At 33.3% G+C, this 26,120-nt stretch overlaps 2 protein-coding genes across 2 annotated transcripts in view; one reads left to right on the top strand and one right to left on the bottom strand.

Annotated features, from left to right (window-relative positions):
* Positions 1–1,224: 1,224 nt before the first annotated feature.
* LOC147073824 (uncharacterized) lies at positions 1,225–2,094 on the bottom strand. The gene has a single exon (XM_085944697.1). The coding sequence runs from the start codon at positions 2,092–2,094 to the stop codon at positions 1,225–1,227; it is 870 nt and encodes a 289-aa protein (XP_085800823.1).
* A 14,697-nt stretch (positions 2,095–16,791) lies between these two features.
* LOC147073822 (uncharacterized) overlaps positions 16,792–26,120 on the top strand; it is a 130,546-nt gene continuing 121,217 nt past the window's right edge. Inside the window, exon 1 of the mRNA XM_085944696.1 lies at positions 16,792–16,890. Coding sequence (XP_085800822.1) covers positions 16,792–16,890 — 99 coding nt within the window. The remainder of the gene's footprint in view (positions 16,891–26,120) is intronic.

Genomic DNA, 26,120 nt, shown 5'->3' with positions numbered 1-26,120 from the left:
TTCCTAAGAACCGCCGTAAGCCTTTTTGAGTTTCGGGTCGGGCGAAGTCACGTATTGCGCTAACTCTGTCTGGAAGTGGCCGGGTTCCCGTGCTGGAAACTAAGTAGCCGAGGAATTTGACTTCCTCTACTCCGAAGTGGCACTTTGAGGAGTTCACTACCAGGCCGTATTCTTGAAGGCGTTTGAATAGTACTTCCAGGTGTTGCAGATGTTCTTGCTCAGAAGTTGACGCGACTAATATGTCGTCGATGTAGGCATAGCAGAAGTCCAGGCCTTGCAGCACCTCGTCGATGAAGCGCTGGAATGTCTGGGCTGCATTCCTCAAACCGTACGACATATATGGAAATTCGAACAGTCCGAAAGGGGTTGTGATCGCTGTCTTGGGGATGTCTTCTTTGGCAACAGGGATCTGATTGTAGGCTCTCACCAGGTCAATTGTGGAGAAAATCTTCCTGTCGCGCAGTGATTGCGCGAAGTCCTGGATGTGCCGCACGGGATACCTGTCTGGTATGGTTCGTGCGTTTAAACCGCGATAATCTCCGCATGGTCTCCACTGATCCTCGTTCTTGGGAACCAGGTGAAGCGGTGAGGCCCATGAGCTTTCGGGTGGACGTGCTATTCCGAGTTTAGTCATGGTGTCAAATTCCTTCTTGGCGATTCGCAGCTTGTCAGGGGCTAGGCGTCTGGGTCGTATGGCGACTGATGGTCCTGCAGTGGTACGGATGTGATGTTGAGTATTGTGGATGACTTCTCTTCCTGCTCCATCCGGGCGAGTAAGGTCGGGAAACTGCTGCAGTAATCCATGAAATGTGGATTTGCCTGCGACAGTCTTGATCGATGTGATCTCCGATGTGCTGTAGCGTCCAGAAGTCGTAAGATGAGTCGTTTGATCCAATAGCTTGCGGTTTTTGACGTCGACGAGTAATCCAAAATGAATTAAAAAATCGACGCCAATGATGGGTTTTGTTACATCCGCCACGACGAAATTCCATGTGAAATCTCGCCGTAGTCCTAAGTTCAGGGTCATCGTGATGCTGCCATATGTTGAAATTACCGTTCCATTTGCGGCCGAAAGTTCGTATTGTGCTTTTGTTCGGCGCCCCTGCACTTTCGTGCGTGGGAAAACGCAAAGATCTGCGCCGGTGTCGATTAAGAATTGAATTTGCGTAGCGAGGTCGGTAATGAAAAGACGGCTTGAAGTAGGGCTGAAATCGCTTGCCGCATTTAACGAGCGCCCTGGGCGTTTCCCTCGGCGAAAGTGCACGGTGTGACGCACTTCTTCGCCTGCTGGCCGAATTTGTGATGGTACCAGCACATGCCGTGGCGTGATTGGCTTCGTTCTCTGGTTCGGGATGCGCTTTGATTTCTGCTGGGCTGACGTGACTGCCTGCTAGCTGGGCGGGAATCCTGGTTAAAATCCTTGGAGAGTTCTTCGCGGAGTGCTGAGATTTCCTGGCGTAACGTGACGACCAGCTGCTTGATCCGGCTGTCGAACATGTTCTCCATGGCTGTTTCAGCGATGGTGGCTTTCGATGATGATGCAGCAGACATGGCGTCTGCTAGGTCGGCAACTTTGTTCAAATCGGCGTCCTTCTGTGTGGCCAGGACCACTTGCATGGTGTTTGGTAGGCGGCCCATCCACAGAGTGCGCAGGATTTCGTCTGACATGGCTGTGCCTGCGAGGGTTCGCAAGTGACGCAGGAATTGTGATGGTTTCCTGTCGCCAACTTCTTCGTGTTCCAGGAGTCGCCTCGTCTTTTGTTCTTGGGTGGAGCTCAGTCTTCGTGTCAGCTCCGTCCTTAAAAGCTGGTATGCTCCTTCCTCTGGTGGATTGAGGATGATCTCTCGTACTTCCGCGGCGTAGCGTGGCTCCAGTGCTCCCAGGATGTATCCGAATTTGGTTGCGTCGGTCTTGATCCCAGATGCCTCGAAGCTCCTTTCTGCCATGCAGAACCACATTTCAGGGTCCTCCGGGCAGAATGGTGGAATCCTCACCGCCACGCGGCTGATCTGTGCTGCTGCTTGCTGGGCCGGTGCTGTGGTGTTTTCTCCGGTAGTGTTGCCACCCCCGGTGGAATATTGTCCATAGGACATCTTGAAAAGCAAGTGATTTTAATTGAAAAGAAATACGCGGGAAAACGGATGTTGAAAAACTTCGCGGGAAAAACGAGATCGACGATTCAGTTAACTTTCTCAAAGCAAACGCAGTGTAAATTTATAAAAAAAAAAAAAAAAGCTAAATATGCAAGTAAAGTCTGTAAAAATTGATCAGCTGAATTGATTGATTTACTTTTGAGGGGTCACCACTATTGCGAGGAGGTGTGAGTGAGGATGAGGTAGGTAGATGGACTTCAATGGATCGAAGGTAGATGCGTGTTTGAGTAAATCTCAGTTTATTCTCCTCAACAATACTTGAACAATTCTTACAGACAATATATTTAGAATTACGGTTAAATTGATAAAGTTAAATTATAAAGGCGTGTTGCTATGAGAAAAGTTGAACCGAATGCAACGAGCAGAGATTCGACTATGTGTTTCAAAGATTTGACGACGTATGTTATCAGATTCGCCCCGCTTTGAGCTTTTATAGAAATTATAACAAAGAAAGGTTATCTGAGGTCAGGACGTTGACCGGTGACCACATGTCACTTGTTTACTGTGAGTTTACTAAGTACGAGCAAATCTGATAAGTTGGCACATTTCCTGATTACCTTATAAGGCCACGGAAATGCTGCTAACGCATACTTGTTACAATGTTGCTCAATAATTATTATGAATAATTATAATTTATCAAGAAAGCAAATGTGTTTATGATGAAATTTGATGTCTTGCAAATTGCTGCGAAAGTTGACTGACCTGCCAGTGTGTGCAGTCAGTCAGATTATGAATCATGCCAACACGCTTTTCTTATCAACTAGTTTACATAGTAACAAATATTATTAGAAACTTAAATATATTATGATAATTTATATGTAATGGTGAGTTTCCATGCTAGTCCCGACAAATGAAACACATACCTAATACTTATATCTTGTTTTTTAGATATCCGATGTGCACCCGCCATTATTATCCAAAATCTCAAATGCGCCCGCTACCACAAAAACGTTAAGAACCCCTGGGCTACATTATTGATACCACCTCAATATAAGTAAGTCTCGATTCTCGATTTCATAAAAGGAACTTCTCATAACGTGAGTAATGCACTTGCAACAATATGTGGCGAGACACAGATTGAGAAGTACAAGCCTAGGAATTGTACCAATTCTGTGTCAATAACGTCCAACAATATGTAGTGTGGTATCTACTTTTCGTTTCCATATCATGCGGATGAGATTGTAGGAAATTACGAGTAATACATTTTTTTCACCATGTCTTAAGAAAATTATTATGGGGGTCTCTACAGAGCGTAAATTTTATCAACAGGTTTTTTGTTTTTACAAGAACATATTAGCCACTCACACAACCTATAAATATTGAAGAAAAAAAACCGAAAATAGGTAATTTTTTGCCAGACCCGAGATTCTAACCCGAGACCAACAATATTATAGACCGACACGTTACCGCTCGGCCGTCAATGTTAAGATTTTAAAGCAAATATAAAGAAACTTTCATAATATTACAACGCATGGGCAGCAGGCAATAGAGAAAAATAATGACATTATTTTTGTTCTAATATATCTAATATTAAGAAAAATTTAATTGGAAAAGTTAATTTTAAAAATAAATTTGAAGAGAAATGGAAAAACAAAACCATAAAAAAATAATATGACAACTTTTTTACTGCAGTTGTTCCGTGTGATCGACGACAGACGGACGTCACCAATAACGAGATAGCGAGTGTTTACAAATTAATAATAACCAGTTGTGCGTAACGTAAACAATAAATTATTGTTACAAAGTTGTTTACATTTAAGTGTCTCTGACTACAGGGGCGCTTATTAAAAATCAAAAAATACAACGTTGCCAGCAATGGATCACCAAAAAGAAACCCAACAAACAATGTCTTATGCATCAGTTGCTCAAAAAATGCAATTTCCGAAGAAGGAGCAAGCCATCGTTCTAGATGCTATCGATGGCATCTCTATACGAGAATATACACTGTCAATCGGGAATAAGGTAGGTCCATGTTATATAAGATATGTATCTAGGATTTCCCAGGGAAGAATATGTATATACTTGAGTAGTGAAGAACAAGCAGATAAATTAACAGTAAATCAAGAAACAGTTAAAATTGGAAACCACATACTAGAAATTAGGCCGCTGATCACCAAATCAAAGAGGATAATAATATCAAACGTGTGTCCTATAATCCCACACAGCGTTCTGGAATCAAAACTCAACGAATTAAACATAAAAACTACTTCACGTATTACAAGCATCAGAGCTGGTATTAACGAACCGGGTTATGCACATATTTTAAGTTTCCGGAGACAGGTTTATGTAAACCCAGAAGACACAATTAAACTGCCAGAGTCAATGCAAATAAATTTTGATAATACCCTGTACTGGATTTACTTCTCCACCGAAAAATTGACATGCTTTATATGCAAAGAAGAGGGCCATCTGGCCAAATATTGTAAAACAACTGGAAATAATGAACCTCACACTGTACAATTGCCTGACTCTCTCAATGTACCAAAGGTGTTAACCTCTCTTTCGTTAGAGAGAGAAAATACACTCCATGAGGATGAACTAGCCGCAGATATAGAGTCGGACAACTCTATTATCAACAAGGATACGCCAATCGGTTCAAAAAGGCCGTTGACCAGTCCAACTGATATCAGCAGCGTAGAATTTGAATTTGAAGATACAGTGAAAAATAATGCAATCTCACGCATTCCTGCACTCCAACAGACACCAAAAAAACCAAAAAAATCGAAAAAAGTATCCACTGAGGATACAAATGAACTTTTGTTACCTGCCAAGGAACATGTTGAAAGTAATCGTCATAGATTTCCAATCGATTATGAAACATTACTCAGTTTCCTTGTGAAAACACATGGAAATCCCAATACCGAAATGATTGCAAATGAATTTACTACTGATATAGAAGCTCTTAATAACATGCTAACAGAAATCTATAGTCATTTAAAAGAACGCAGCATTAAAAATCGCATAACAAGGATCAAGAAAAGACTCAGTAATCCACAATTAAAAGTTAAGATATTAGTTATTAGTTCGTTGGAAGGACAAGAGGAACAATAACATAATCCATAATTCCAGCAACAAAGTTAACCAATTTATTCAATCTGATATACGTATTGTTTTCTGGAAAACAAGAAGCATTCTTAATAGACTAGAGGAGCTTAAAGTGATGCTAGATGAAATTGATATTTTTATAGGCGTGGAAACATGGTTAAACGACACCATTTCTCACATAGTTATTAGCTTCCCAGGTTTTATGGTGCTTCGGCGAGACAAGACGTACGCCAGAGGAGGAGGTATAATTTTCATTATTAGAAATACCATAGCTTACAAAGCTATTAACAACCTCATCATTCCGAACATATCCACTGAAGTTTTGGGCATTACACTGACTAACCTTAAAGATAAAATTAATATCATTGCAGTTTATAGGCCCCCGAGCAATAGCGGAAATAATACAAATCTGTCGCTTCAGGAATGGGATCAAGTTTTTAGTAATACTCTATTAGATGATAAAACCATATTGGTGGGAGACTTCAATGCCCACAATGTCGCGTGGAATTGCAATAGAAATGATATAAATGGTTCTAGAATCATCTATACTTTAGCTGATTACGACTTAATTTTAATAAACAATAATACTAAAACCCGTATTGATCTGCGACGAGGTACAAAATCAAATATTGATTTAGTTTTTTCTTCTCCTAATCTTCTACAACAGATTGTATTAAATATAGATGAAGACCCCCGGGGATCGGATCACTATCCAGTGCGTATTAATTTATCTGTACAAAAAGCAATTTATTTCAAAAAGACTTTCAAGTTGCAGGCCAAAAAAACCAATTGGGTTAAATTTAAAAATACAATGGCGGAAAATATTAATGAATTCAAAACAGATTCTTTTCTCAGTTTAAGTTCAGTCTCGCAGTATAAATTCCTTACTAAAAAAATCACACAAGCAGTCATAGACTGCACTCCAAAAAAAGGGAATAATCCCCAATTTCGCCATAGCAATCCAGTAGAATGGTGGGATTCAGAGTGTGATAAGGTAAAGAGAAAAAGAAAAGCTGCCTTAAAAAAATGGGAATTTACCTTAGATTTTAAAGACTTAATTGAATACAAAAAGAATGCTGCCATAGCTAAAAAAACTTTTAAAAAGAAAAAGAGTGACTGCTTTCGAAAATTTGCAGAGACCATCAATTTTAGCACAAACCTTAAGTATACATGGGAAAAAGCAAAAGTTTTTAAAAACAAATGGATAAAAGTTAGACCCGATAGTATTGAACAAAATATGCAAAATAAAGAGAAAATTGAAGCTGCTCTTGAAAAACTATGCCCACCGTGGGTTCCAAGTAACCCTAACTAATAATAAATATAATATAATATAATAATAATAAATAACACGCTATTCGACACTCACTTTAGTTTCATAGAATTCAGCATAGCATTAAATTCTCGTCAACATAATTCCGCACCTGGAACGGACGGGATAACGCATGAAGTCATTAATATGCTTCCCACTCCAATAAAACATATATTACTTGACATTTTTAACCTCATGTTTCATAGCATGGAATTCCCTGACGAATGGAAAAGCATATTTATACATTTTATTAATAAACCTAATTCGGATAGCTTAAGACCTATTGCACTGACCTCATGTGTCTGCAAAATCTTAGAAATCATGGTCGCAAATAGATTTCGCTGGTGGCTGGAAAGAGAAAAAATTATCCCAGATACACAAACCGGATTCAGGAAAGGTTTTTCCTGTGCGGATAACCTAACAAATGTTGCAATGTATATTAAAGAATCTTTTAATGAAAAAAAACATACGCTAGGTATTTTTTTGGACGTGATTGGAGCCTTCAATAACGTTCAATCAGATATTCTCGTTGAAATATTGGCACAAATAGGGTGCCCCTTTAAACTCGTTAAATTCTGTTTTTTTCTTGTCTACGAGAGATTAATCTATACTAATTCAAACATAGATCTCCCGAGGACACTGTATAAAGGCGTTCCTCAAGGAGGAATTTTAAGTCCGCCTTTTTACATTATATACGTTAGCCACATTGTTCGCAATATACCGAAAGCTATAACAGTCTCCCAATTTGCAGACGATATATCTTTGTTCCTTAAAACTAAAGACCCCAATCAGGATAAAAATATAATGGAATGTGCACTAAAAACAATTAGAAATAATCTATTTAAACTGGGTTTGGATCTATCTCCGGAGAAAACGGTATTTGTACATTTCAACAAAAACAAAATACTGCCGGGAGAATTTCAAATTAAATTGAATGATATGATGATTAAATCAACTGACTCAGCCAAATTTCTAGGTATTTATTTCGACTTCAAGCTTTCTTTTGATAAACATGTCAATTACATTGCCCAGAAAGTCAATAGAGCCACCAACATTATAAAGTTCCTCAGAGGTACTTGGTGGGGATCACACCCTTCCACTCTAATAACTTTCTATAAAAGCTACATCAGATCCATAATGGACTATTGAAGCTATATTTACTTCCCAAAAAATAAAGGAGCAAAGCTACAGTTAGAACGACTACAGAACCAAGCTATCAGATTGGCTCTTGGCCTAAGAAAAAGTACACCTACTAACATACTACTTGCCGAAGCCAAGATAACATTACTAGAAGAAAGATCTAAATTTCTATGTAAAAACTTCTTGGTAAAATGTATGTCAAACCGTACTTCTAATACGAGATACAATGTCAACAGATTTCTACAAACAACTATAACGCGAGATCGTACTCCGAAGAGATTTCAAATTTTAAAAGAAAGTATCCAAGCTGTAAATTGTATTGATCATCTGATTTTAAAAAGAGACTTCTACAACTTTTTCAAATATACCTATGAGGATATTATATATAACGTTTTAACTAATACAAAAATAGGAATGGAGCTATCGCACTCCGACTCTCCCGACTTATTATTCAAGTCCAAATTTAGCAATCAAAATGTAGTCCAAATTTTTACGGATGGAAGCAAAATTCCCGATTCACCTTCAGTAGGTGTAGCAGTGTTCTTCCCCCAATCCAACACGTCGGTTGCCAAAAGTGTCCACAGATTCACTTCCATCTATACAGCAGAGTGCTTAGCCTTATGCGAAGCCACTAAAATTGCACTAAATTACAAAAATAAAAATATCAACATTTTCACTGACTCCTTAAGTCTGATTCACTCGCTCGAAAATCCAAATTTCAGCATCAAAACTAATGACTACATTCTTAATATTAGAACCAACATTTCCAAATTTGGCAATAGTAACGAACACGGTACAAATATACAGATATACTGGATTCCAGCACATAAAGGAATTAATGGCAATGAAATTGCTGATCAATTGGCAAAAAAATCTGTAAAATACCCATCAGAAAATATAAAAATTCCATACACAGATTTTAAAGCCCAGTTTAAACAAACAATGAGCGAAAATAACGGTAAATATTTAGAAAATCTTGGGAAAGAAAAGGGAACACACTACTATCAAAACTTTTATAGTAGATCTCCTAAAACTTGGTTTAGTAAACATTGTAAAATAAAGCGAGATGTAATAGTGACAATAGCTAGAAGCAGGACAGGGCATTACAGCCTCAACGAATCATTGTACAAAATTAAAGTGGTAGATAGCCCTCAGTGTCAGTGTGGACATCCCACTCAAGATCTTAACCACATTGTCTGGCAATGTGATGCATATGACCAGGAGAGAGAAGTGTTATTGAATAAGTTGGGGAAATGCAGGTTATACCCTCCTTTTACGATTAATTCGTTCCTGGCAAAACCAAATATTTCAGTTATGAAAATTGTACATGAATTTCTCCAAAAATGTAACGTAAATGTCTAGTGTATAGTGTAACAAAAATGTATGTATACTTTTGTAAACCATTGTAAAGCAGAATAGCCTTCCATTCAGAGAAGAGTTCAATTGCTTCCAAATAAAGAAAAAAAAAAACTTTTTTACTGTAGGTTTTTACTAGTTACGAACTGAATTTTGAGTAGCCTTGACATTTATTAAAATTAAAGAAAAACACTTCTTGTCGATCAATATAGTGTCTTAAATGTGTAGTTATGCAGGATATATACATATAATATATATATATAAACGAGAATTGTCATGAATAATATCTAGGATATGATCATTTGTTATGTTAATTCGAGTATTACCAAATAGCGAAGCATCGCGGAATATTGCAAGTCTAGCCATAATCCAACAGATTTTCACTGGGTTTTATATATACGTAAAGAAAACCATAGGTGTGTTAAACCAAACTGATATATACATACCTATATAGATTGAAAAATACCCAAATTAGTTGTTGAAATAACCATATAAGAAATCGGGAGCATCAGTTGTTTGTTCTCCCAATGTGCAGAACTAACCCGCTGACTGATTTTGAGGCTAAACATGTTCAATATAAATAAACAGATGATAGTAATGATACAATAAACATGTAGTGGTTAATTATTTTGAGGACATGTTCGTATCTACTTGGGTGGTTATGTTATGGATCTCTTTGATGTTAGTTGCAGGGTCAAATTTTATACTCAATTTGAGAGATATACGCATCTTTTTAATATTTTGGTATACTTCAATACTAGTTATATGACCGGTGTAAACTATTTCGTAGCTCTCTTTAGAATCCTTTTAGGAATCGATTGCGTCATAAGAAATGCGTTAAAAGAAATCGCCGATACTAAAAGGGCAATAACTGTATTCAACCAAACCGTTTCGGATATTGATATCTTACATATTGATGAAGGGTGGAGGTAGGCTGTGGAAATCCGACATAAATAGTGCACACAAAACTTTTTCAATCATTCTTATTTGTATTCATTAAACTAAGAATACAATTGCCTAAACCAAAGTGACTTTAGGTGGTCATTATTTTATAAATTCATGATATACATTTAGCTAATTGGCGTAGTTGTAACTAAGTAAAGTTACTTATTTTTCCTTATATTATATATTCTATGCAATCTTATGAATTGTTTCAAATCATCATGTTGTTACGTATTGTGTGTATTACTATTTTTACTACCATGGTTATATTTATTATTTCATTAATAACCTGTCACCATATAAATTATGTGCCCATATAATATACTGTGAAAATAGTATGATATTTTCAAAATTCTGATGGGGTTTGAATTTGAAATCACTAATGTAACACACATATGGAAAATTTAAATCACGAATAGCATACAAAATTATACAAATATCATTAATAAAACTTGTTAAATAAGTAGGTACTTACTCAATTTAAAAAAAATTAAGAAAATTTTAAAAATATTCTGATTATTCCTTCCGGTTGGTTTCTCAAACCTCCTTTTTTGTCTAAATTGAGATTTAGATGCCAGTAGCAGGAAAGTAGCTACTTGGAAAGAACGAAGAGCCTGAGGATGTTTGGCGCCATGAATGGTAGGTACCTGAAGTAAAAACTTACATCTGGTAGAGCTCCCAGGAGCTCATCTCTACCGCAAAAACGTTAAAATTGATTGAGGCCTTACCGGTGCGTCTGTAAAGCGTCAATTACATTGAGCTTCTTTACGAGCTGTTTGTTGGCGAATTTATAATCTGCCTGTAAAGTTGCCCAGTGTAATCATCGAAATGTTAGCTTGTTCGATGATTACAATGGGTGACTTTACAGGCAGATTATAAATTCGCCAACAAACAGCTCGTAAAGAAGCTCAATGTAATTGACGCATAATGTTGTTGAAAGTGTGATTTTGTTTTACTGTGCTTCTATTAGTCTATGTGTCGATGATATCGCCGACACCTTGCCACCATACGAGTGAATTAACCAGGATATGTAGAGAAAAATTAGTGCCGCTTTCGTTGTTTCTTATTTTTCATAATATATATTTGTAGCGTGATAGTATAGTTATAAGCAGTGGCGTAACAACGTATTTTAGCGCCCGAGACAGTAAAAAAATGAGTCTCTCACGCAATACAAAAATCGTACCTATGCAAACTATACCAATAATAAGTTTAAATAATACCACTTAAAAAAGTAATAATATGATGTTTAAAAAATGTATAGCCCTTTTCATATTACCGTTATATACTCTTAAGATTCCTGCAGTTAAAGTACTGTCACACTTATTTACTAAATTATTTAAAAAACAATCCAATTCTCGACTTTCAACACAACACGATAATTAATTTTGCACGTTAAATGAAACTTTACTTCTGTGACCCCACCCTGGTTGCGCCCGGGGACGCTGTCCCTGTCGCCCTGCTCTTGCTAGGTCACTACTTATAAGGAACTGTATAACAATTTTTGTGTTTTCTAGTTATAAATTTAAATAATAAATAAATTTTTTTTCGTGATGTCAGTGAATTGAGAAGGTTTTGATTAGTCACTCTCCTAACATCCAGATCTAAATCTACTTAGCGTAATGTCATATACCACGTAAAGTGACACCCTTCGTATACCTAATTAATTGCATTAGTCTATTTTTATTTTCTCTACACTTCCTGTATTTGGTTTGATCGTGTATGGACATTTCGAACATCACGAGGAATGACATCTCACACTAGGGAGTCTCTGACAAGGGTGTGAAATGTTCTCCGGGAAATTCTGTTCGGAAACTTGTTGGTTTCCGTCATTTTGCGAATGTAATAAAACTCAAAACCGTTTTGTTCGTGAATATTCTTTTTGCCTTGAGGGATTTATTTTTGTTTATATTTGATGTTTTGGCTTATTGACAAATACGTTTATTTTATTTGTATTTGAAATAAATTTGTTTATTCCAAATTACGGCGATCTTCAGTGGTAGGCCATTTGGGAGTATCCCCATAATATATCGGTTGAAAAATAAGATGTTTGAACAGTTTAAATGTCTTATATTTCAACAAGAAATAAATCAGAGCTTTCAAAAAGATTGCGGTGTATTTTTATCAAGTAGTAGTGCACGCCGACCAAAGAATTGTGAGGTTGCTCTGGAACAATCCCTGACTAATGTTTAACAAAATGATGACTGACATATTATTCTGTTACACTACAGTATACTTTAGAACCTATATACAATAAAATCTAAAGTGTTGGAATCCTCTTTACTATGTAAAGTTGTATATTTTATCTTATAGCTACTCCAATAGACGCAGGAGGTATCTGCTTCAAAATTATGGCAGTACAATATCTCTCCAAACATATATACCTATTAAAGTGTAAAGTAAATTTTACGTGTTCATAAAACCATCTTTTAATTTTAATAACATCTTTTAAAATCAAGCTTTCCATTCAAATACAATTTAATTATATTTGGTTTCGTGAGCGATAAAAAAAGTCGCATACGGCGCAATTTTCATTTATACTATTGTTATACATTATGTACAAAAAATATTGTTTGTTAAACATTATATGTATTTTTTGAAGAAAATAAAACAGTATTGTCTTGTTGGGTTAGCAATCAGACGGCAACCACCACGGTGACACAAAAAAGAGTGAAAGCATTTATTAATCGACAGTCTGAAAATATTATAAAATTTTAATCTCTATGATAAGATACGCCCAATGCTAAGCGGTAATAAATTAGCTTACTCTATTCGTGATTAAGCCTGTGACTGTATTTGTGTTTGAATCCAAATACTTCAGACGTAATCATCGTAAAAGTCAAAATACATTCTCACAGTAAACATCCGTGTTATGATCCGTCTTGAAATAAAGCTGTTTATTCATTCTTGATAGTCCAAAAATAAATGACAACATCGACAAATAGTCCAAAATCTTAATTGTTTGGTTAATAGGCTCATGTCAGTTTGCAAACAGCAATTAACAGCATCAGTAGTTTTACTTTGAAACGACAGATGCCATTAGCAGTCAATTATGAGTTTACGCATGCTAATTTTATTTGGTCCATATACAACAATTTACGATACTTGAGTAAGTAGGTATTTATTAATGACACACATTCATAATTAACCCACCATAATTGGAATGCAATTTAATTAAATGTAAGTACAACTTAAATTTAAGTACATGATAATATAAACGGGCTGATTGTTAAAAACCTCAAACCAATAATTGTCTGCGCCGATCGCGAAATGTCGTTTTGGATTGTTCCCTGGAGTAATGACCAAAAAAGAATACTTCATATTATTCACGTACGACTCAATCGACGATTAGTGTCGATCGAGTTGACAATCACTGCACGTTCTCGGAAATCATTTCACATTTTCTAATGATATTTTAAGATTAAGGGGCGATCATGACAGACGATCGGCGTGAGAGTCAGCTAGTGTAATTTGAGGTTAATTCATACATCCCCAACTCCCCTTATAAATCACAATAAATTGTTAAGAGCATACTTCAGTGAAACGGCAAATAATTTTCAACAAATAGTCGACCTGTTCGCACGACAATTTGTTTTGTAATGGCGTCGGAGGAATTAATTCTTAAATCGTGTAAAGATGACTAAAAAATGTTACGTATTTACTCGAAAAACAAAACATGTCTATGAAAATATTATTATTATCACTTAAATAACAATAAACATAACATTAAATGGACGCATGTTGAATTTTTATGACAAATTATGTTTTGCTCGTCACGCGTAGTTTGCACAATCTGCGCGTCGCGTAGCCACGATCGTTTTAGACCGTGCCTCAGCTGAAGTATAGCTTTCAAATTAATCAGTTCTTAAAACATAAAGAATAGCTACAGCTACAGGTTTACCATGAGTTTTACGCGGGTAATAAATTTTTTTTTTCGATTTTCCGGATTTGGAACGATTTTCAGGATCTCAGCCTTCGAGATTTCACAATACTGATATCAAGAATGTGTTGATATATATACAAAATTTTAGTATGTATTAATAAGCTAGAACATTTAAAATGCATATACCTAGAGACTACACACAATATGTAAGTATACGTTAAATTGATAAAACATAATTTTATTATACTTACGTGCACATAAAACCTTAACAATCAACGGATAAGCAACATTAAAATTTTCAGATAATTTTGAACATAGATTTATTAATTTTTCTTAATTATTACTCTCAGTTGGCAACATCAATAAACCTTATTAGATTTCGTAATTCCATGTGTTTGAATTTTGCTCTTTCTTCAGTATGCATTTATTTTAATTCATTATTCTTTGCTACCCGAAATAATAACTTACCGTATAGATAGATCAACTTCGCATATATTATTTGAATTATTATTTTCGTACATTAATTTATAAATATAAAACTAAACTAGGATGATAATATTTATTTATATAGATGAAAATCAGGCAGACTATGCAGACATCGTGTAACTAAAAAATACAAGAGTACCTAGGTTGATTTAGGAATAATAGTTATTTTCAACAAATAAAATTGGTTTAATAGTCCAAGTTTTGTAATTTAGTTCACATGGTGAAAATTTTGCAAGAATTCAACCAACCTCCACCGCCCACCCATATTAGAACGACGCTGTTTAATTGAATTTACTGGCTGTTTTGTATGATATGGGGAAGTGACAAGCTATGTCGCGGAACTCATACAACATGGGACAATACAGTAGCTACGACGAAGTATATCAAAATTGGTGTAATATAATTAAATTAAAAATTATAGTCAATTAAATTGAACCGCTTTAATAGAATAGTTGAGAAGACTGCATACTAGATGGAGATGACCGATTATAACTAACGAAAAAAAAACTTCCTTGGTACCTATAACATAAGAACAATGACAACACTATTTTCTTACTGAGAATAAATGTACTGTTTTTTTCGGATATTCTCTTGTTTAAAATTTTCCTAAATAGGGTCGTGAGTTTTTTAGCCTTGTTTACCAAGAACAAATTTTCGTCTATCCATTTTTCGGTCAAGAATTAATGTTGTACGCTTTTTTTAGCTCTTCTTCTCGTTTGTTTAAAATTCCGTCCGACCAGTCGTTGAATTGTGAACAAATAATGGTTTGCCTTCTGCGCGAGGTTGTAAGAGAGTTTAATTCTCGAGTGTGGAGAAATATGAGATAAACTATATGAGATAATAATATACTATGTTATTTTCAAGAGTTACGTCTGCCACATATGCGTTAACGTTAATCACGTAAATGAATCACGCCTTTAATATTGGTGATATTTGAAAACATTCATTCCGACTTTGTATCTTTACGTTTTATGACCTGACCATCATTAATTCGTGAACCGGAACTGACTCAAAGAATTGGAAAAAACTGCCATTTAGAAATAGACGCATCTATAGAATGGAAACTATATCTGCATGCGAGAAAGTTTTTCTTTCACAACTTTGTTGTAATGTGATATTTTCATAATACGATATTAAATATCAAAATTTTAAAAATATATATATATATATGCAAACTAAATAAGAGGTTATCCAAGTTATGGTACGAAATTGTTTTTTAAATAAATCACAGATGCATATCGTTACATTTTTGTGAATATATTTTTTTCAATCGATAATTTGGTCTTTGCAATTACATTTGGAACACAATATCATTCAAATGACATTTTCAGGCTACCTTACAGGCTTTTCACACAATTGGGCTCTATCTCAGTCATAATATTACATATTATATTGTCCTTAAAAGCATCACAAGTTTGCGGATTATAAACGTAGACGCTTCATTTCGCGTAAACCCACAAAAATAAATCCAACGGTGTCAAATCGCACGATCTCGATGGCCATTAAAGTCGCTAAGTCGGACATTGAACTTCCATGTAATAAAGCCAATGTTTCACGAGCTACATAGCATGTGGTCTTATCCTGTTGGAATTATATATTCTCCAAATCGAAATCTTCAAATCCCTACAAAAATAATCAGTTATCAAAACTGTATGGTTATACTACGGTTGTTTTGTTATATTCTAAAGTTATGACTTAGTATTTAATAATTATTTTGTATGTATGTTATTATTTCATGTTATTAACCAGTATTTATTTCTCCTTTTTCAGATTCTTCAGTGCAGCCAACGTTATCTAAGATTGAACCAAACATTTAAAATTATCAATTAAAGAAAACTTTTGTAATCATGGAAATGCTACCATATTTGGAACAGAGTAAAAAGTACCAATTTTATTAAAATTAAAATCAAATTCACCATCAAAATGTAGGCAAATTGTCTATTAGTCGTTATAATATTAATACATAACATAATATTATAATAATATGTTATTTATATTGTAAAGGTAAAGGAAAGCCAGGGATAAGCATATAATATATTATATTTTAATTATGTATAAATTTAATTAAAACTTTAGACCGAATGTATAATGATATAAAAATATAATAAAATACAGTTTAAAGCTTTTTTGTGGGAAATATTTTGTAATAAAATTTTTATTAAAATTTTTGCATTGTAAGCAAATGAATCAGACCAAATATTTTAAATTAGATCAAATCTTTTGAGCTTTATTTTAAATAATCTACATATTATAATATAATTACATTCAAATAAATTACCTAAAATTTATCAAAATTAATTCCAAAGATTTATAAAATAATAATATTTTTTTCATAACAAATATTTTTTTTAAATATTAACCGTGAAATAATTAAATCGTCATTTAATATAAAGTTTTATTAAACTTAGGGCAAGTAGTTTATTAATAAAGTTATTATCCTACAATACTAAAATAAAGTGATAAGTTGATAGAGTCCGGGATGGTCCCCTTGGCACTGAGCTTGTCCTTGATGCTGGTCTCCGCATTTGGACTACTCCTCAACGGATATATTCTCGTGGTCATCATTCTCACCAAGCAGGTATGATATTTTATTTTGGTATTTTTTTCTAATGAATCCTCATTATTTTGACGCATCTGTGCCATGTCACTTATTGTCGTCACTTTCCCTATAGTGCGTGTATCGAATTCGTATACAACTAGAATATCCATAGTGATACTAATTTACAAAAAAAATATTGTCCTGAGACAGTAATTTAATTTTAAATCAAACATTACTCCACGCAATCCTTAGTATTACAAAATAATTTGGACACAGTCAAGAGAAAATAGTATTAGTGCCTAATTAATATCAAGGAAGAATTTGTATTGTTTATACATACAACTCTACATTTATCATAGATAGGCGTAAATCGGATATAGACCGACGTACCCGGAAATTTGTTCACCGCAGGACACTTATTCGTGCGCCGGAGTACGTGAAACATGAGTTCGTCCAACATTTAATCAAATGACGAGTTCTTCGTTGAACATTTTACCGTGGAGTATATTTGTACGTATGCTACAACATGGGTGCGAATTTGTCTTTACTAGGTTAGGCTAGGTTAGGTTAGGTTAGGGTTAATCTAATTCGAACAGTACTATTTGCAAACTATCGCCGCATTTTTTAAGATACATACAAATGTATTCCACGGTGAAATGGAAACGAAAAACTCGTCATTTGATAAAATGTTATACGAACTCATGTTTCACGTACTGCGGCGCACGAATAAGTGTCCCACGATGAACTGCATGCGTGCAATTTACATGTAGCCATAGACCGATACCATGTAAACATCTACTGTGTTCACTTCCTCTCAACCTCTTCTAAAATATTAAATTTAATATATTTTCATTTCTTATAAGACTTTTTAACAGTTAGTTTAGTTACATGAGTACCATTTACGAAAAATAATATTTTTTATTAATATAATCCATTTTCACAATTTGTCTAAGGACAGATATAGCTCTACATATAGATATAATACTAATTTGAAACTAAAATAAAAGTTAAATATTTTCTAATAAATATAAAATGATATTATTTATTTGTATCTTATTTAGAAAATACACATTTATATTGATTGATGAATACGTATAAAAATACATTCAAGCAAGAATGTCGCAACTAGAAAGTTATCATAGATAAAAGATAATATTATAATAATAATCAGTTTACACGTGTATGGATTTAATGCTAATAATACGTATTATCGCAGCAATGACAAGAAAATGCACGTCTAAACACATATTATTGTCTAAGTTGCAAGATTGCTTGCATGGATCGAAATAGTTCGGCAGCTTTTGAATTTTCACGAGATGATTGGAATTTGTGCAATATCTGTGCCTATGCAGTTGAACGACAGTGGCGAACCTGCCGGAATAAAAATAAGCTACACCACGCAGAGCATTCTTACGTTTACCAATTTTTATAATCAGTGAAATAGCACCGTACAATGATAATAATGCGTCTCGTTGACGCTAGAAGAATGATATATGTGAGACATTTATTTTAGCACTTTTATGTGTAAATAGTTATTATCTTAATAGTCTACACATTATTGTGTTTATTTTTAATCGAACAATATCATTCATAGTCATATTTTAAACCATTTTAATTCGCAAAAGACGTAGAAAATTGTAAATGTTTTCGTTATATATGGAAAGAAAATCTCTATAAACACGTTATAATAGCTCTCGTATTACATGACTGCAAACAAAAATCAAAACAACAACAAACAAACAAAAAAAACATACCGTTTGGCTCGAATCAACCGAGATATTAAAAGCTCCCTCCATCGAACATACCAAATATTGCGCATTTATACAAAAGAATTTTAATGAGAAAATAAAAAAAGCTTCTTTCAATGTAAAGAAAACTTTAAATTTGCAATTCTATATTAAATAAAACATTATCGGTATATAATATTATTCATTGATTAGCGAAGGTGTATAATAAATTAGTATCAAAATAGTAATATTTGCATTAAATTGTATAATTACGTCTACAATTTGGTGCGAATCTTGACTGCTTCATGTGGTGGTTCCATTAAGGGAGCACGTAATTCTATTAGTAATGTCTAGCGACAAAATACGAAGGGAACGATTTAACACAATTTTTCGATAATTTACATTTTCTAATCAACACATGATATATTAAAACAATACTTAATTTCGAAAATATACTTAAACCGAAACTATTATAAAATATGCATTCGTGGGACAGCTAATTATTATTAGTTCGTCTTATTTTATAGTTATTGTCACAGAACAGATTAATAAATAAAATTCAGATAGGCTATATCCCAATACACTACATTTTGACGCAGCGTTTTGAATGTGTAAGTGTCCTACAAAAATGAATCATGCATTATAGACGTGAAATTTTATTGTTTGTGTTGAAACCTTCAAATACACCAATATCGTATGAGCCTCATTGCATAAATCGAGAGCAGTTGTCAGTATTCGACGTATGACGTATTCTTGACTTGACACGTGTAAGTTTAGCCCATATATTCCACATTCGAGATTGGTTGCACGTTAAACTACGTCCGTTAGGTATTTCAGTTCCCATTACTTCTGTGTTCCCTGGTCAATATTGTTTTTTGTATTCTCATTTTTGAATAATTCATAGTATTATAATATTATATATTTAATTTAAAAACGTCATTGTTATAAAAAACATAAATGTGCACTCATAACTTGAAGTCACACTGAAGTTTGATTTGATATAAATGGCCTGCGTAGTCCAATGCGTACAGCGATGGATTCTGAGACCGGCGCCTTTATTATTTTATGTAACCACCGCGAGTGAAATGTATCGTTCTGAGAATAGCGAGTACGTAGCTACCACCATTGTTAGAGTAAGCTCTTACAAGTAAAAGCAAGTTGTTGTAGAATTAAAAAGACTGGTATCTACTTATATAATATTTATAATGCGTATATATCAACCTATCAACAATTAAAAGCTTTCCCTTCGAATTCTTTTCGATGTTTTCTTTGAACCGCAACCATCTCTTGTCAACCCTTTGACGGAATTCGCGTCACGTGCAAAATTCTGGAAAATTTATTTAATATTGGCGTCACGTCCTGGCTGCGTGACAACTCATCAATGGGCACACTTCATCTTTTGATAAATATATATCTTACCTCACCTTTCCCTGTCAAACCTTCGCATTATATCTTTTGTGGGGAAGTTGCAACAAAGGACTCGGAAGAAACGAGCCAAAGATGCACGATTCATAATAGCTGAACTATGACTTGAGTTAAATGACATTATGTATATTATATTATATAATATTAAAATTAAAGCTTACCTTCTTCATAAAAATCATTTTTAATTACCTATTAACGTATTTAAATATTACCTTCAATATTTTATATTCTACAAAATTCATATAAATTGCCAATGACATCTGTATGTAAGTGTATATGTGTCGCTAAATTTTAAAACCAGCTATAACACCTTTATGAAATAATTAAGATATATTATAATATATACATGGATTCGTTTTTAAAATCTCTACACGAAAATTTTATCGCCTTTTTCAAAATCCGCTACAATTGACTGTCATTTATGAAACAAAATCAATGTGCCGATCAATTCCCGCTATACCACTATGTGTAAAATTCAAAAACCTTTTTAGTTAAAAAAGTTTTTATTACTTTTTTCAAAATAATGTAAAAGCGGGTTTTGAAATTTAGCAACACATATAATATATTGATTGTCGGCTTGCTCAACCAGACATACATGAAGCTATGGTACTAACAGGTAACCAGCTATGACACTGATGCAATCAAACAAAGTCTGCAACCAATTTAATACATTTCACGCATATAACACATACGTATTGTAAAAACACACACACACGTAATGTCAAAACCAGTGTCATACTATCATGTGCACTGAGGCTGTAGGTATAATAGCCTTAAATCTTTACAGCGATGTAATTTTTGTATATATTCTTCTTTTGCCCATGTCCGATTATAATAAGATCATATGGGCTTCCACAGAGTGGAGGTTTGAATTAACAGACTTTTGGTTTTTACCAGAAATGGATGTTAGCCACTTGTTCAACCTATTAGATCCATAATCTGACTCCAAACACAAATTGCAAAACAATATGCGTATTTGCCAGACCCAGGATTCAAACCTGGAACCCACGACATTATAAGCCGACGCGTAAGCCGATTCATTAATTATTTGTCTAGCTCGAATAGCTGAATCGCTGTTGGGCATAAATTATTTTTTAAACATCTACTTTAGTGCGTGTTGTCTTTTTTCGTGAATTTTATTACATTAATGACTGCCGTGGAACTTTCTTTCAGTTACCTACCACAGCTTACCTACATTCAACAGGCTCCCTTCACCACTGATAAATATATTATATAGGTATGACATTTATATCTATTGAGCCATACGCGAAAAATAGTATTTATTCTCTTTTGATCATAACCCCACAGAACGATCCAAAATGATATTTAACGATCGGTAGCAATTGACGCAGATATTATACAGGTGATATAATATTATATAGGTCATATAAAGCAAATGACATAAAGTAAAATGAGAAGTAGTTTTCTTACAATAAATGGAACGGATAAATAAAATGATCGCACTCGTATCAGCTGACCTGAAATAGCTTTTCCAGTGGAAACGCATCATTTAGTCATTATTTCAGTAGAATGAACATGAGTGCACTCCATTTTCTGTAAGAGAAAATTAGAAAACACGAAGCAGTAAGGCAAAAGACTAAATGGTCGGAAAATTGATTCTTTGATAAGAATGTTATTTTTGAAATAAAGTAGTTACTTATTAATATTGTGTATAATAAAATATCCATTTATTTATCAGGATAAACATATGTTGGTACTACTATAACATGAAAAATTACTGTGTTAATATGATAACGTTTTTTTAGTATTTAGGTACGTAAAGTAACCAGTTTATTGCAGTTAATTTAATCATTAAACCACAGGGGCAGATTTAATTATTAGTTTAATAGAAGTGTTTGGAAGGGTACACAACGGATAACAGTAAATTTACATTACGATACATAAAGGCGTAATGAAATATTAATATTATACGTCATAAAAAGAAGCATTAAATACGTCCCATGGCTGACTTTGGGCAAAGAGAGTTTTCCACAAAGGGTTAAGAATCCATAAAAATAAAACATTGTGTTTTTTTTTATTTTATTTACTTAATATATTGGAATTCCGCAGCGAAATAATAATTTTACCTGCTATAATATATTTTTATTAGGGCATGTAACGCTTTTTTTACAAACATACTCTTACCTTTATAGTACCTATTAATACAAGGTGTTTACAATTTTTAATAAGTTTTCTGATAACACGAACATGGGTTATTTTAATATGAAATGGGATAGTTACTACATATTTAAATTAATTACGTTACTGCCATTCAACAAAAATACGTCAAACTAAGTATGAAAATAAGCTACATTTTTGTAAACTAAAAATAGTATATTGACTAGGATCATTTTATAAAAAAATGTGAATAACGTGAAAAAAATATTTAAGAAAAATTTTATGTTAACATTGAATACAGGTAATAAATGTGGTCATTACTTAACTATTGTAAGTAACATTAAATTTATATCGTAATTGGTGATAAATAAGGTATAAAAGGCTATAACATGTTGACTTTGAAGCAAATCAGTGATAATATTCTAGCACCTTTACGAGAAACCGCATAATGTTTGCAATATCAAAAAAACGCCAGATTTAACGTCATTTGCCAGATGGTAATCTTGCAATATAGGTGTCCATATATTTTAAAAAAATGCTAGATCTGGCAATAAAAATGCGAAATTCGAAGTTTTGCTCACACGGTGAGCCTTAATGGAAAAATCATAAAGAGTGGGCTCTAAAAAGGCTCCATTAAAATAATAAAATCTTTAAGACCCATTATCTCTAAAAGAAGATCGACGACACCAGTGACGTGCAGTACATGGATGCTGTAAATAGGGAGCATCCTAATAAATAATCGATAAAGTTTCTACCATTATAACAATATTATGCACTTATTCATTGTGAAATTGATGGGTGAAATTGATGTTCAAACACACGCGTTAACATCATTTTACTTCCTACTTCAATTATAGTTTGTCAATTTATGGCTACGGCCGTATGTTGTAGCTTAACCACTGGAGAATGCCAAAAGAAATTGCGTATTTCAGAAAAACACTACCTTATTCATAGGTCAATAATTATTATAAAGCAATCATTATTCGTAAGATTCGTAAGAAGACATTTGGATGTTCAAAAACATAGCTTATAATCAGTATCTTTATAATTATCTTCAAATGTGTTAATCTTGCCCATTATTTGAATAATAAAATGCCTAATTCTTGTTAAATTTGGGATCACAGAGATTATCAATATAATTTTTTATCGTAAATATTTCACTATAATAATGTCGACATAAATAATACTGATGGTTTTAAAAAAGCGTTTAAAAATTAATAAACGTACAAAATCTAACACCACTGCACATTTATGTACTGAAATATGACTATATTTTAAAACATTAGAGCGAGAGATTTAAAAGAATACTATTTTATGTAATAAAAATACTTTATGCAGTCATCAAATGTTTAAAATAAATATAAAGGATAATAAGGCTTCAAAATTATATAAATAGATTATCTACAACGTTTAAGGAATATCCAGGATCATGCTTTGAAAATAGAATAAAAGCTCCATTTTGACCTACGCTGAGCATGTCCCCCCTTAAGGGGGGACATGCTCGTCGAAGGTCAAAATTGAATTTTTATTGTATTTTCAAACCATGATCCTGGACACTCCTTAAACGTTGTAGATAATCTATTTATATAATTTTAAAGCCTTATTATCCTTTATAGTTATTTTAAACATTTGATGACTGCATAAAGTATTTTTGTTACATAAAATAGTATTCTTTTAAACCTCTCGCTCTAATGTTTTAGAATATAGTTATATTTCGGTACATAACTGTGCAGTGGTGCTACGATTTTTTACGTTTATTAATTTTTAAACGCATTTATGAAACCATTAGTATAATTTATTACGAGATAATTTTTGTAAAATATTCACGATAAAAAATTATATTGATAATCTCTGTGATCCCAAATTTGACAAGAATTAGGCATTTTATTATTCAAAAAATCGGCAAAACTAACACATTTGAAGATGATTCTAAAGATATTTATTATAAGCTATGTCTTGGACCATTCAAGTGTGATAAACATCTTATGAATAATGATTGCTTTATAATAATTATTGACCTAAGGATAAGGTAGTGTTTTTTTGAAATACGCCATTTCTTTTGTCATTCCCTAGTGGTTAAGCTACAACATACGGCCGTAGCCATAAATTGACAAACTATAATTAAAGTAGGGAGTAAAATTATGTTAACGCGCGTGTTTGAACATGTACCTAACCGATTTTTTTTTTATTTTTTTTTAAACGGTACATGTTCAAACACGCGTGTCAATATCATTTTACTCCCTACTTCAATTATAGTTTGTCAATTTATGGCTACGGCCGTATGTTGTAGCTTAACCACTGGGGAATGACAAAAGAAATGGCGTATTTCAAAAAAACACTACCTTATTCTTAGGTCAATAATTATTATAAAGCAATCATTATTCATAAGATGTTTATCACACTTGAATGGTCAAAGACATAGCTTATAATAAGTATCTTTATAATCATCTTCAAATGTGTTAATCTTGCCGATTTTTTGAATAATAAAATGCCTAATTCTTGTCAAATTTGGGTTCATAGAGATTATCAATATAATTTTTTATCGTGAATATTTTACAAAAATTATCTCGTAATAAATTATACTAATGGTTTCATAAATGCGTTAAAAAATTAATAAACGTAAAAAATCTTATTACCACTGCACAGTTATGTACCGAAATATGACTATATTCTAAAACATTAGAGCGAGAGGTTTAAAAGAATACTATTTTATGTAACAAAAATACTTTATGCAGTCATCAAATGTTTAAAATAACTATAAAGGATAATAAGGCTTCAAAATTATATAAATAGATTATCTACAACGTTTAAGGAGTGTCCAGGATCATGGTTTGAAAATACAATAAAAACTCAATTTTGACCTACGACGAGCACGTGGGCCGTTAACTAAAATTATTTTTAACTCTAAAGGTTCTTAAATTAATAATACTTGTAAATATTATCTTAAATATCTACACCGAAATATTGCTTACTATATTAACCAGTGGCGGGGGGTGGATGTACGCTGTTAAGATTGGATATAAATAGTGGACACTATACTTTGCCAGTCATACTTATTTGTTTTCATTGAACTAAGAATACAATTTGCAGATAGTGAGTGCTAATTAGTTTTTAAAATGTAATTAAACATTTCTCAAGCCAAGCCATGATCATTTAGGTATGCTATGGGCGATCCGAGAAAAATAGTGCACATTTTTTCATGCATACTTATTTGTTTCCGTTGAATTAAAAATAGGTACATATTACAGATAGTGTTGAATAGTTTTTTTTATCAATTATGGTTTGGGAGGCAGGGCTAGATGAATTTTAAAAAAATAATTTTAAAACTAACAAACACTGTCTGAAAACAAATACGTTTGACTGACAGTGTGGTGTGCACTATTTATGTCGGATCTTAACAACTTATCTCCATTAATCGAGCGACCAAGTGAAGTAGTTTTCTAAGGGCAACCGTTGCTATGCTCTGAGATAAGCAAAGGTTCGATAGGGGTAGAGACTTGGTCTCTCTGAAGATGGCTGAATTTTAGGATGGTCACGATCCTCAGTTGTGAAAAATAAATAAATATATCAACTCGAAATAATCGTAGTTTCCAATAGGTAGTATCAACAAAATTTGGTGAACACCCTGTCTCTCAGTAGCTCAGTACAGTATAGGCGGAACATTTCAAGAAGCTTCAAATTTCCCTGGTGAATATCCCATACAATACAGCCATTTTATATTAATAAGGTATTCATAAAATAGGAGACGAATCATTGCGAATTACGCGCCAATTTTCCATATTTTAATGTTTAACTCGTTTTGAATGTATTAATACGGCAATCTACGGATTTTGTTTTCCATAGCCGTTTAAAAGATTAATTAACTAAGGCAGTATAATATACCTTATGTATGCTAATTAGAATTAACATTTATAATATTTATATAGCCTATTTCAATAATCCATTACAATGTTAATAAGGAAACCTGAGAAATTTTCAAAATAATAATTAAGCTTAGTT

This window comes from Rhyacophila brunnea, unplaced genomic scaffold, assembly GCF_057557595.1.
Source record: "Rhyacophila brunnea isolate RB1 unplaced genomic scaffold, BYU_Rbru_1.0 scaffold_17, whole genome shotgun sequence".
Taxonomy (NCBI): domain Eukaryota; kingdom Metazoa; phylum Arthropoda; class Insecta; order Trichoptera; family Rhyacophilidae; genus Rhyacophila; species Rhyacophila brunnea.
The sequence above is the reverse complement of the archived record's forward strand: the minus strand, read 5'-3'. Positions and strand labels throughout refer to the sequence as shown.

Bases quoted from the DNA above. Each gene is read 5' to 3' on its own strand.
- LOC147073824 (XM_085944697.1), bottom strand. From the start codon at position 2,094: ATGTCCTATGGACAATATTCCACCGGGGGTGGCAACACTACCGGAGAA.